This window comes from Sciurus carolinensis, chromosome 4, assembly GCF_902686445.1.
Source record: "Sciurus carolinensis chromosome 4, mSciCar1.2, whole genome shotgun sequence".
NCBI lineage: Eukaryota > Metazoa > Chordata > Mammalia > Rodentia > Sciuridae > Sciurus > Sciurus carolinensis.
In genome coordinates, this window is record NC_062216.1 from 9405616 (window position 1) to 9420420 (window position 14805).

At 34.1% G+C, this 14805-nt stretch overlaps 1 protein-coding gene across 12 annotated transcripts in view; it reads right to left on the reverse strand.

The window, feature by feature from the left end:
• Hmbox1 (homeobox containing 1) overlaps positions 1 to 14805 on the reverse strand; it is a 167412-nt gene that overhangs the window by 58841 nt on the left and 93766 nt on the right. For all 12 annotated transcript variants that reach the window (XR_007108179.1, XR_007108178.1, XM_047548315.1 and 9 more), the window contains exon 5: positions 5790 to 5900. Coding sequence is in view for 10 of the 12 variants with exons in the window: in XM_047548315.1 (XP_047404271.1) it covers positions 5790 to 5900 (111 nt within the window). In the remaining 2 variants the exon portion in view is untranslated. The remainder of the gene's footprint in view (positions 1 to 5789; positions 5901 to 14805) is intronic.

The window sequence follows — 14805 nt, forward strand, 5'->3', positions numbered from 1 at the left end:
TCTTCTAGAAACCCTGGCTCATCTTGCTTTGGTTACAATAGATAGAGAACAACAAATAATCCAAGAATGGGTTAATCTAAGAAAGACAGAAAAATACATTAAAAAAAAAAAAAAAACCTAGACTGGTAGGTAATAATGTAAATAATCCCAAGACTCCTATGAAGTAGAGAGGAGTTCTGAACTGGTTAAAGGGCCTTGCGGTAAAAGTGTGCTACGTATTTCTTTACAGAAATACTCTTTTCCATGTTATATCTGAACTCCCATTACAACAAAATTATGTATTTTCATATAGAAAATCTAAACGGATGAGAAAAAATAAAACCTCATCATAATTTGCTAATAGATTTAAAAATTTTAGTAAATGTTCTCTTTGTTATCAAGGTTCTATCTGGATATGCCTTTACCAATCTATGAATAAAGGAATGACTAGAAAGAGGCCATTACTACTCCATCCATAGGAACTAGTTCCTCCCAAGGAAATTCTCGTCTTCTCCCACATCACAGGAATGCTTCCCCAAGCTCTGATACTGCACATGTGAAGGAGCTGACTTCTCTTCCAGCCTCCACGTTTACTTTATAAGCTTGTAGCTCAGCTCCTTGGCAAACTTTGTTTCCTTCAGAAGTACACAGAACCGGAGCCATGAGCCAAGAGGTATTCCACAAGCCCTGTCTGCTGTAGTAATTTTTAAATTAGACAAGGGAAAAGACTGTTGTGCTTAATTTGATTAAATAAAGAGGCTTTAGACGTCAGCCACACTGAATTTAGTACTTGCTTCTTTTAAAAACTGGCATTTTCTTATAAATGTTTTCATAAGAAACAGATAAAATGCATCTGATTAGTTTCTATCAGTCTATTTTATTTATAAACCTTGGCAGGCTTTGGGTTATACTGGGAAATTCTGATGACAGGTCTGTTTATCAGAGAATTACACTGTACCTATAGCCATTGGATTATCAGTAAAAATAACCTACATTCCAGTCTGTTTTTTTTTTCCTTGCTGAAGCCACATAAAGAGAACCTTAAGAAAGAATCCAAATGGATCCAGAGTAAAGAGGTTGAAAAGGGGAACTTCACTCATAGTATACAAAGAGAAATACTTAAAGGCCAAAAGAAAGGCACAGAATACATAAACACATTTTGCTTTTTTCTAAATGCTAAAATTTATAGAAGAAAAGAGGAAAAGTAGTTTTTTGTTTTGATTCTTCTCTAATTTGCATTTTTTTCTCACAATAAATGCAAAGGAACGATAGTACTTACATTTCCCCTGATGAGCTGTCTTATCTTAGAGAAAAATTTATGACATAAAAGAATTGCCTATTAATAAAAACCACTGATATCTTATTTTCAATCGAACTGCCTTTTAAAAGCATTGGGTCTGTACCATATGAACCTGGGTTCTTTTGTTTTAACTTTAAAATAATAAGGAAGATTGATTTTTTTTTTATTGTTGTTCTCTTTCTCCCTCCCTTTTCTTTCATTTAACTTTATATATATTTTTCAAATGTGTTATAAAAGTACATGGTATAAAATGCAGAAAGACAGAAGAGCTTATTCAGCTAATAGTCTCCCTGCCACCCACTCCGCTGCCATTCACAGAACTGTCCCTAGTACAGCATCCAGAAAGCTTCTATACCTCTGGAAGCTCATACCTGCAAATGTATTTCCCCTACAAAATGTTAATGTACCATATGTTCTGTTTTGTACCTTATTAACTTCTGAATTCCACATTACATATATAAATTTAATTCATATAAAGTATCTTTAAAAAAATAGCTCTATAACTCTATAGCATTCTGTTGTTCAGATATCCCATAATTTAACCAGTTCTTGACCAAGGGATATTTTGATGGATTCTAATCATCTCTGTAAATGACTTGCGAAGAAGAATGTAAGGTACTACAAGTAACTATTGACCAGAGAGAGTGGATAAGGCTATGATAGTCACCCTATTCAAGTTCTCCTTACCCAAACACAATAGTACCTTCTAAGAAGTAAGAGTAAGAACAAATATTATTATTCTTTAAAAAGAAACAAACAAACAAACAAACTGGCATTTATCCAGAAAGAATTCTATGTCATATATTACCTCCTATATTAAAAGTGAAAATACAAAGAAAAACTTAAATGGGGTGAGCTTTCTTCTAATTCCAAGATAAATTTAAATAGAAAATAAGATTAAAATCAAAATAAAACAAGTTTTTAAAACCCAGCTTTAGAAGAACACTATCAGCCCAGTGTTAAAACCTGCAGTTCTAAAGGAGAATTCCTCTGTCGATAGTGCTATCAGTCTGGTGGCAACAATGCTGCTGCAGCCTGAGAGTTGCATCGTAGTTCTCCTTCCTGTTCTGAGTGAATTAGTTATCCCATACTAGCTCCTGCCTGAGACTGGAGCCTAGCCCTGAAATCTCAGTATGGGAATTTAGCCTCAAAATCTATGATTAGGTTATGGTAGTTCTGTATCAAGTGCCAAACTCAACAGAACAAAACCCTTCTTTCTTGGAGGCTGACTGCCTGGCACAGATGACTGGCCCTGTCCTCTAAGTCCTGCATTGCTCTGCCCTACACAGCTGGATCGTCCTGATAATCCCTCTGGTACTCTCCCTGGAGGTTGCCAATTCCTAGTGGTCCCAACCCCTTGTCTGGAATGTGACTAGATTCATGATACCACTTGGCACTGTTCTTTGCTTACCTAGCTAAACCCTCTCCATCTAACTTGTTCTGCTGTGAATCATGGGAGAAGTGATATCTTTTGGGAAGATTGCTTAGTGTCAAGTTTGAAGTACTGTTTCAACTACATCTGAAAACCAAGCTTTTCATGTGGTAACCACCAGACACATGACAATTAAGCACTTGAAATGTGGCTGGTTGAAAATAGGTACTATAAGTGTAAAAGATACACTGCATGTCAAAGAATCAGGAAAATAAAGAAAGAAGGAAGAAAAGAGAGAAATATTAAGTTTTTAGACAAGGGGGGATGAGTGGAGGAAGGACCAGGGAATAGAAAGCAGAGAGGGAAGGGGGAAGTGCTGAGGAATGATACTGGCCAAATTATATTTTCATATTGTGTGTATGCATAAATAGCAAAAAAGGTATAAAAAATAAAAATACTGATTAAATACTGAAATGATCACATATGAGCTATATTTGTTATATTATAAAATTTAATTTTCACTATTTCTTTTTACTTTTTGAAATGTGGCTACTAGAAAATTTAAAATTACATAGATCATTTGCATTGTATTTTTCCTAGATGGTGTTGCCTTGAGTTATATAACTAACAGTGGCAACAGCAGAGTCTTTATTTTGAGGGCTGGGGTTATAGCTCAATGGCAGAGTGCTTGCCTAGCACATGTGAGGCACTGAGTTCGATACTCACACCACATAAAAATAAATAAATGAAATAAAGGTATTGTGCTTACCTACAACTTAAAAAAAAAAAAAACTACAAAAAGAAGTTAGAATTTGAACCCAAATTATTCTTTCACCTACTCTGTCTCCCCATGATCCCGCACTAAAAACAAAATAAAACAAACAACAACAGAGTCTGTGTTTTGAGAGGTCTGCTTGTGTATGTAGATATTAGAAAATATCTGAAAAATGAAAGCTTTTCTTTGCAGAAAAACTGTCAGCCAATAAATACTGAAGGAATGATAGATTAGATTATCTCATTTTACAACCTCTTTTAGAAGAAGTGATTTAAGAAAGGATCACTAAGGAATGCTAAAACCAGCAATAAAAGGCTGTTGCAGAAAAGGATGTTCATCCTGTGGCAGAATGTTGCCCTAAAAGGTTGAGGATGTGGCTCAGTGGTAGAGCACTTGCCTAGCATGCATAAGGCAGTGGGTTGGATCCCAAGCACCACAACAAACAAAGAAAGTTACCCTAGAGATTATTTATAAATTGCAAGACGAAGATTTGGTGGTCCCCCACCTTAATGAAATGGTCAAACATAACATATAAGGAGTGCTATAACTTAACATTACAGGCTTCATGATAAACAGTAATATGAAGTATACTTTATCTATATAGTGTTTTTCCCCAATATTTTTTTGAGAAAATTTCAAACATTCATCAGTATAATTTCATAAGAGAAAATTATATCCATACCAATAATCATTTTACGATACTGACTTCACCACATATTTACCAATTTCTCTGTAATTCTGTTTTATTTTTTAATGTGCTTCAATGTAAATTGCCATCATTAGTACAGCTCCCCACCAATACTCTATGAAGTAGTTTTGACCAAAATATCCAACCTGAATCTAACAAAATCTTAATTCTAACTTCCAGTGTATAGGAAATACAAAAGATAAAGAAGTTGTTTAGTGATGAAAGCACATAGTTCAAAAAAACCCCAAACTTGGGACATTCTGTGATTATACATGGCTTAAAAAAATTACATCATAAAAAACGTGTGGGTGACTAAAACTAAAGTCTAAGGAAGCATCCTAACTTATGAACCTAAAACAAGTTATATTTATTTAAAAAAAAAAAGGTTACAAAAGACATTCTTATAACAAGTAGAGAAATGGGACAGTGAATTAGATATTATGAAATTATTAATTTTCTTAGGTGTGATAATAATGGAAACTGTGGTTATGCAGGAAAGGACATTTGCTTGTAGGAGATAAATGCTAAATAAAAACACAAATCTTAAAATTTATTCATTTACTTTATAGAGATAAGGCAAATGTAGCAATATATTCACAACTGTATCTAAGAACAGGTTAGTAGGTGTTTACTGTCCTAGTCTTTTAACTTTCCTGTACATCTAAGACACTTCAAAATAGAAATTAGTGGGGAGAATAAATTTTAAAAATTCCTGCAGGAAGGTTGATACAGTCTATTTTGTTCTGTCCTGTGTGGGCCTTTGGATTGAGAATTAATCATTGGGAGTAAAAATCTTATCACAGACAGACGCGCACATGCAAAAGCATGCTTTAGAGTATTCTTTATATTCACCTCAAAGCTAGTGCTACTAGTATGCAATATTTCAATGAGTGATTTAGGCTATGCAAGGGCTTTAGGTGGCAGTATTATGGAAGACACCTCAATCATAATAAGTTTACACTGCTATCAGCTTGCAAAATGTGTAGATTGAGACAGACAGTCCTATGACTTCATATTTTACTTTATATATCACTTGTTAGAAGTACCTTGCCTATTCTTGGCAACTCCAAACACAAATTTTTGTGATCTTCTTTTTCCTTAAGATTCATTCAGCCTTTCAACCTATTGCTGCTCCTGAGAGTTATCAGAGGAGTTTCATGTTAAAAATCCAAAGATACATTCATTACCCAGAGGTCATTAGAACTAGAAACAGAAAATCATTAACAGAGCTTACTGGCTAGATAGTACAGAATAAACTAAATAAAAATATTAAATTGATTTTACAAATTAAAACAATATTTTACAAAAATAGATAAAAGATGTGCTATCTTATATATGTACTCATAGTTGGGGAAAAGGAAACTAGCCATTGACACTCCTGATGGTTCTTTTAAACTATGGCTAGGTAATCATATAACCTGGAAGCAAAGAGGTAGTTCAGAGGAAGGTGTAAACAAGATTAGAAAGTATTAGATAATAAACTAAAAATTCTTACAATCAGGGCTTAGGTTTTATAGTTAAAAAGTATGTGGTGGTTTTTTGGAAGGCACTGCATAAAATAATAATAGTAAAGTAGGAAACCACTTTACTGAACCAGTCAACACATGGATTCAGTGAAATAATTCATACATTTGTCTTGCTTCAGATGCAGTATGTACAAGGAAATGATAATTACCAGGGTTTGTCTTCTCAAGTTGATACCATCGGTAAAATGCTCTTTTCTTCTGTTCACTCAGGTCTGATCCCTGCTGCAACAGCCAGTGAGATATCCGGCTCTGACTGATACCTAAGTAGAAAGAAAAATAGCTTTTGTGGGGGGCAGTGAAACCAGTGAAGCTACTGAGAGTTCTGGCTCACTGGGAGCGTTATTCTTAAATCAATCTGTCAGGAGGCTGAAACTTGAGCAGAGCCCTCAACAGTGGGCTGACTGCACTGGCTAGGACATACTCAGTAATTATCTACTAGAGGTCAAAGCATTTTATTAGCCAAGACTTCACAGTGGCCCTCTAAAATTTATCTTCAAACCAGGTCCATGAATATGAAATAAATGAAGAGATTCCTCTGTTACAGTTATTCGTCAGAAACTGATGACATTTGGGCTCCTTCAACGGCTATTGCCCTCCACCCAACTCTGGTTTAAAACTTTTAACAGATATTGAGTGCGAAAAAAAATCAAGTCAGCAAGTTTTCCCGCTCATTATTGATACTCATAAAAAGATTTAGGTGCAAGGAAAGGAAGGGTCACTGAAAATACTGTCTTCGATAAGATTTTTGGCTTATTTGTTAATTCATTTAGGCATTTTTAGACTCATTACCATTAGCATAGAGAAGTAAGAATTGGCAGACTCTTAGACTAATGCTGCAATGTGACCTCTGAAGAAACCTTACCAGCTAAAAATGTTCTTCCAGCACATATACTTTTCCAAATAAAGGAACAGAATATAAAGCAATAGTTTTCTGCTATCACCAGGAAGTTCCTGAGAGCAATTAGTTAGACGTGAAAAATCTCCACATCTGGAAATAAAAAAGCACATCTAAAACTTACTAGTATGAGATCACATGCTCATTCTGGTTATGATAGCTACTCCAAAAAATGACTAATTCAATATAGAACTGGCAAAAGCAATATCAGGAAAGACAAAACTGTCTTATAAGTCCACAAGGCATTTTCAAAAGAACACATAGTTATGACAGAGGGTCACCAATATCTAAACTCTCCCAAGGAATTACCTATGGTAACTGGATATTACTGAATACTACCTGTAAAGATAGAATGTACCACAAGAAGCATGGGTATCATGAAGTACTCACATCTGCTAATAGGAGGAAAAGCAAGCGGTCTGGTAATCACATTTAATTCATTAAAAGCAAGTCCTTAAAAGTTCCGTACACTAAGAAACCTTTGTCAAAAGAAATTTAAAAATGGGGGAGGAAAGTGTTAAAGGAAAGAATGTGAAGCAAGGTTCTCTGACTGGAAATATCTTTCAGTTTTAAAGAACAAAACTCAAAACAATTTCACTTAAAACCTGAATGATTACATTCTCAAGTAATTCACAGAGCAGCTTCCCAGTGAAATGAAGACCTATGTGATGCAGGTGCTGGCAGCTAACACTTCATGTTTGTTCTAAGAGAATGCTAATTATTTCAGATAATTCAATAAGCTGTGTTTAGCAATACTTTCATCAAAAGTCTCATTTCAGACATTATGTATTTTTTTACACTATTTTAAAGTTAAAAGTAAAGAAAACCACATTTTCCTACCATGCAATCAAAATGGATTTTCTTGTCAATAAAATAAAATTATTTTACATGGAGTCTCCATATTGGTACCATATAACTCAAAACAGAGAAGTTGAAAAAAAATCTGTTAAGAAAAAATGAATATCAGGGGCTGGGGCTGTAGCTAACTGGTAGAGCACTTGCCTCGCAAGTGTGAGGCACTGGGTGCGATTCTCAGAACCACATATGAATAAATAAAAAATAAATTAATTTTTTAAAAATAAAAGAAAATGACTATCAGTTCTGTTAGATTGTTCCAGTATTAAACCTTCCTCACAGAGTACAAACAAAAGAGGCCCACTAGCTATGAGAGCTATCCAGATTTTGCTATGCTATAGAAGGAGAGGAAGACAAAAATCCAAGAAAGACATTAAATGGCAGTGTATTTATATAATAAATACTGGCAGACTTTTAAAATTAGTGTTTCTTTTCTTTTTTTTTCTTTCTTCCTTTTTCTTTTTCTTTTTCTTTTTTTTTTTTGCAGTACTTCGGATTAGACCCAGGGACACTCTACCACTGAGTAACATCCCCAGTCCTTTATATATTTTATTTTGAGATAGGGTCTCTTTTGCCTAAACTGGCCTCAAACTTGTGATTCTCCTATGTTAGCAAGCATTATGGATATGGAGCATATGGGTCTTTCCATGTAAGGGTAAAATAAGGGCCATTTTGGGGAAGAGTTGGACAGTATCTACTAATGCTCAGCTTGTACAAGATATGACCAAACAATGCTTTTCCTAGAAATGCCCACAGAAATGTACACCTATACAATAAAAGTATGTTCAAAAGACATGTACGAGAAGGCTCATATATGAGCATTATCTATAATAGTCCCAGTTCAGAAAAACTACATGTCCATCAACAGTAGAAAGCATAAATGTGATATATATGCTTTCGACTTCTATATTAAATAGAAAAATGATGAACTACTGCTATCTGTAGCCATATGGACAAATCTCACAAAAAGTCAGACACATACACAAAAAAACCATATACAACTATAATTAAACTTATAAGAATTAAAACAAAGCAAAACAAACAAAAGCACACAACTAAGCTACAGGGATGATGGCAATCAGAATAATACTGGTTACCAAGATTGATGACTGGGGCAGGATGAGGAAGGTTTGCGTGGTGACCAATAATGCTCTTTAACTTGATCTGCAGGATGGCTATGTGGGTGTCTTCACTTTTTAAAAGTCATTAAGCTAGACCCTCTTCTGTATGTATATTTAAATTTTTAAAAAGTTTCCCCCAAAAAGTTTTAAAAATTCTATGTAGTTTCAAAAAACTAAATTAAATGGATATATATTATTATGGAAAAGATGCTCATGATATAAATAAAAAACTATACTTTTATGGATATATAGTTTTATGTAATCTATATTCTATTTTGTATAGTAACAAATATGCAAAAATATTTGTATTTGATATATTTGTATTTGCATATTTATATAACCAAATATGCACAAAAATTTAAAGTGGTCAATTTTTCCTATATTCCTACCTCTATACTGCTTTCATAACCTTTTTATAAATAATCATTCATTAAATCTTTAGCTTTTCACCCTAAATACTATTACTTTATTGGTTGTTTTATAAAGATTGCAATTAAGTTAAGGAGTTGCCCAAAAATGTTAATTTCTGCACTTCTTGTCAAATTCTACTCTCTTAGGTAAGCAATGTGAACTATTTATACATAGATTATTCTTCAATATTCTCCATGTGCAATTACCAACTTAACAAAACAAAAGGAAAGGAAGGTTAATGTAAAGCACCTTCCTGTCTCAGTTTTTGTGTGGAGGAGGAAACAAAGAACTTCCCTATAAACTTAATCTCAGTTTTCTATGACAAATGTAGAAAACAAACTGTAAAGCAGGTGATTTTTCCAAAAGAGACACTGCAAAAAGAAAAGTAAAATGACACATTTTATAATGATATATTTTAGATATCCGTATAAGTTTTCTTTAACTCATGCCTCTGGGACTGGTTTGGAACTTCCATAGTACTTGGTATCCTGAGTTTCTGCAGCTTCTTTTACCATCAGCTTTGCTACAGTAGAGATTTCCCTGACTTACCTGCTTTTTCCCATTGCTGAAGAAAATCTCTTGTCCACAAGTTTTACCTCGTCAAATTGTTCTCTTTTCTACCTTTTACAGGGCAGAAGAAAAATTTATATGTAATCTGTGAACACTCACTCAAATTAACCCTTGCTTAATTTTTTTCCAGTAAGAAAATAATCACTGTGTAATCTTAGGAGATTTGAAAATGCTTCTATGTAAGCAACATTCACACTTATTTTCTGAGTTTCAACTTCATCAGGCTCCTTCCAGTTCCTCAGATACCAGGCTTCCCTCCACTAGAGGGCTCTCCACCATAGTCCATTCTCAAAGTCCAACACTGTATTATAAATTTAATGTTTCATTTTTCTCTCACTTTCTGTAGAGTGTGATACTACCGACCATTTACGTCATCTTCATCCTTGGAATGCTGATGCAGCTCCTCCAATGCAACTTTTCAGTGGCTTCAGAGGCTGCTCTGCTGGCTCTCCAGTGGACCCCAAGGTTCCCTCTGTAAGCATCTTCTCTCACTCTGTGCACTCTTCCTTTGATTATTGCAATTATCAACAATCACGGTTTAAAATGTCATCTTAATATGTTCTGGAATAACTTGAATTCTTTCATATAATATGTTTTCATTTTCATTCAATTCAAATTATTTTCTAATTTTCCTTGTGATTTCTTATTTAATGCATTGTTAATTAACAATGTGTTATTTAATTTCTATGTGTTTGTGGATACCTCAAATTTTCTTCTGTTATTAATTTATGATTTCTTATTAATTTCATCATGGTCAGAGAATGAACTTTGTATCATTTTAATCTAATATTTTTTTCATGCAATATCTGAATTTCTAGGACATTTTAAAATTACTTTTCCTTTACTCTGAGGTATGAAGATTTTTATATTCTGGATGCTCTATTTTACTATTTATAAATCTATATATTTTATCTGTATTATTTAAGTTATTTGATCACTTTATTTTCATTTTTCTGTTTGGCACAAGACAGGCGTCAAGGAATTTTGGTTTTGCTGTTGTTGCTGTTTAATATGGCACTCCAATTCTTTCAGTACTATTTGTTGGAAAGTCTGTCCTTTACCCATTGGATTACCTTGGCACCCTTGCTCAAAATCAATTCATGTATGTATAGGTCAATTTTTGAATTCTGTGTTCTGTGCCATTTTTTTCTACATGTTCATTTTAATGTCAATATCACATTGTCTTCATTAATGTCAGTTTATTGTAAACTTTTAAATCAGAAAAAAAAAAGAAATGCACATTGGGAAAAAAAAAAACAATAAAAAAAAAGGTCATCTTAAAATGACATTTAAAAAGTTATACCAAGGACTTTGTGGGCACCAGACTATTGTTTCAAACCATCTGACAGTGTCAATGAGAATTTCCCACAGGTCCTCAATATAGTAAAGTTAATCCATTATCTTAATCCTTAATCTGCTCTTCTTTCTGTGTTCCCAATTTGATCTTTTACTCTTCTCTTCTCCTTAACTTACATGCTTACAAAATCTGATCATTAGTTCTTCCTAAAATTCTCTTTGTGTTCTTTCCAATCTTCATTCCTGTAGTTTGGAATCCCAGCCTCCCTTACCTAGAGTTTTGCAATAATATTGATGAAAAGAATAAGTCACATATGAAGCACAAAGTAGAAAATCTTTTTAATTAGCTTCTTTAATCAGATCATTTTACAGTTTAAGAAAAAAACATTCTTCTTCAAGAAATTTTCTACTTGAAAACTGCCATTGCCTCTATTACAATTTATTTTCTGTACTGCAACCAAAGTTACATTTAAAATTTTTACATTAAACCACGATGACTTCCAGGTGCAGTGGCGCACACCCATAATCATAGCAACATGGGAGACTGAGGCAGGAGGATTCCTTTTTCAAGGCCATTCTGGGCAACTTAGCAAGACCCTGTCTCAAGAAATAAAAAGGCGAGGGATATGGCTCAGTGGTAAAGCACTGCTGGGTTCAATCTGTAGTACTAACTATAAAAACAAACAAACAAACTATAAACATTTAGTGAGTCAGAAACTTACAGGAAAAAATAGTCCTCTTCCCTTCTCTATTCTTTCTCTTACTCCCGTATCCTACAGGTATCCTTATTTACTTGGTGTAAATCCACTAAGACTTTCCCCATGCATCAAATACATAAACATATACATATATATATATATATATATATACACAGTAGTTCTCTCTCTCTCTCTCTCTCTCACACACACACACACACACACACAAAATCTGTTTTACTATTATAAATGATGATACAATGATACTCTGTGTATCTTTGTTTACATGAACAATTATTTGTTAGGGGTGATTTACAGGAATGGAATTTTTGATTCATAGCATATGAGTGTCTTTTAAGTTTGTTACCAAATTATCCACAAAGTTTTATTCAATTTTATACTATAACCAATACCAGTAAGATTGTTTCATTACTTTCTCCCCATTATGGAATATTATCAAACTTTTTAAAAAAGTTCTTTTGTGAACATAATACATGCTAAATATTTAAAAACAATTCTAAGCAATTCAGAGGAAAGAGGAAAAAATTTTTAAAAAGGTAATAAAAAGTTCACACCCAAATTCTTACCATTTATAAATAAGTACACTCATTCTAATATCACTATACAGACACAGGAACGGCAGAAAAAAACTACTGAAATGAGATCACACTACAGATTTTAGAATGTAAAAGCAAAATTTAGTTTGATTTTAATGCAAGAAACATTTTTTAAATTAAAATGAAAATAAAAGATCTGCTGAACTTCAGCAACAGTTTCTATAGGAGAAATGAGATTCCTAAAAGAGAGTCCACTAAAACAAGGGGAAATTTTGTACAAAAATATATAATTGGAACACATTATTTTTTTAACTTCTGGATAGTATCTAGTGGTTCCTGGCTATAAAAGCAGAGGAAATGGGTGGACAGCAATAGCCAACCTCCAAGATATTCCTAATCAGCCTCTGGTCTTTCTATTTCTGTGTAATCCCCTCCAACACTGCAGTAGGACTGGTCTATACAATCAATAGATATGGCAGAAATAAAGGTCTGTGCCTTCTGAGGCTAGGACATGAGAGCCATTATAGCTTCAGCCTTGCCCTCTCTCTTAGATAGGTGGTGGTAGGGAAGCTGGCTGCTATTTTGTGAGAAAACTCAAGAAGCCCTATGGAGAGATGCATATGTCAAAGAACTGTTAACAGTCATGTAAGTTAGCCTTCTTCCTCTTTTTTCTTTTTAAAATATTTTGCAGTAATAGGGATTAAACCCAAGAGCACTTTACCACTGAGCTACAACCCTGGCCTTTTTTATTTTTTATTTTGAGATAGGGTTTCTCTTGGGTGCCCAGGTTGGTCTTAAACTTGGGGTCTCCTGTCTCAGGCCTCTGGGAATACAGGCATGTGCCACTACACCTCATACAAGTGAGCATTCTTGGAAGAGGGTACTCTCTAATCTCATTTAAACCTCCAGATGCCTGCAACTTCATTAGATACCCCAAATCCAATCAAAACCCGGTGTGGCCTATCTAATCCTCTGCTCCTGGATTCCTGAGAACTGAGTGAGAAAATAAAAAAGTTTAAGAGGATAACTTCTGAGATAAATTTTTATGTAGCAATAGATAACTAAGACACATATTATACCTTACTTCCCTCATCTCTGTCATAGCCTTTACTCTGCACCCAACTCATAAGACTTAGAAGACATTTTAATATAGTTGACATTTACATTTTGTTCTGGATTCATAGTTCCATAGTTGTACATTCACAGTTCTAGGTTTAAATGAATTCAAGATTTATTATAGAGTTTTCCAGCCTATATATTTATTTTGTTTTCTAAATCCTGTACTTTGTTTTTAAAATTAAGACATATATTACAACCAGTAAACTCTGAAGTGTATAGGTCAGTGGGTTTTGGCAAATGTATGTGTGTGACCACTTCTCAAATCAATATACAAATTACTTCTATGTCCACTAAAAGATACCATCTGTCCCTCTTTTCAGTAAATACTTAAAGTCTATATTTTTAATTTAACTCTTCGTGGGCAAGATTTCATCATGGAGTAGTGTTTTTTTGTCATTGTTCTTAAAGTGCTAGGGATCACACTCAGGGACTTACGCATGCTAGGCAAGTGCTATACCACTGAGCAACACTCCCAGCCCCAGTGAAAGTACAGGCTTACTAGCGCTATACTCCACAGTCCTTTTATGTTTGAATTTCTGTCTCCCATTTTTAATCTTTGAGGATAATCCTACAGGGGGAAATGGGGGGAGGGTCTACCTTCTTTCAAAATTTTTAAAAATGGAGAGACATAAGTGAGAATGGTATAGTAAAGATCTCTGAAAAGCTACTCCCATAAAAGCAAACATACCAAGGATACCCTTTCCATAAAAACACAGGCAAAAATTGTCAGAATCAACTTTTTCAGAACTTTGGAAATCAAAGGCTTGTAACAATCCAAGGATATTTATTCAAGGAAAACACTGGTTAAAAACTACTATGTGACATTTTTAACTTGACTGACTCCCAAGTCCATCACACTAATGCCACAAAATACTTGAAAATCAACATTCCTGAAATCACCATGAAAACCTGGTATGGCTTAATAGCCATGAAGAGAAAAGCTTTGGAGTTCCCCAAAACACTATTCAAAGGATTATCATTATTTGACCTGTCTGGCAATTCTCTTAAAACCCCCATTTGCAAAGTTTGCCTTTAACTGCCCTGACTCAGATGTCACTTGGTGTGAACACCCTTTTCCTCATGGAGGAAAGATGGAACGTATTTTGTTGAAAACAATCTGTGGCATTTGTTTAACACTGCATTGGCCTGAGATAACGACTAAGGTAATGAGACCAAAATACTTTAAGGGAAAAGCTGAGGAATGAGCTGGTATCCACGAGAGTCTTTGAAAAGCTGTGACATATTCCTAGGCCACAAATATGCATAGGGCTGTGCACACACCTAATACTATGTGAATGAACAGGAGAGATCTGTGACGATCCCAAGTTTTACTTCAACTAGCACAATCTTGATTAGGCAATGGTTTCTTAGCTGTGACACCAAAATCAAAAGCAACTTGGACTTTATCAAAATAAAATTTTGTGTGCTTCAAAGGACACTATCAAGAATGTAAAAAGATAACCCACAGATTGAAAGAAAGTATTTGCAAAGCCTGTATCAGATAATAAACTTGTGTCTGTAATATTTAAGAATGTGTACGACTCAATGTAAAAACTAAACAACTCAATTAAAAAACAAAGAATCTGGCAAGACATTTCTCCAAAGATGATGAGGGAACTGAATAATAAGCACAGGAATAGATGCTC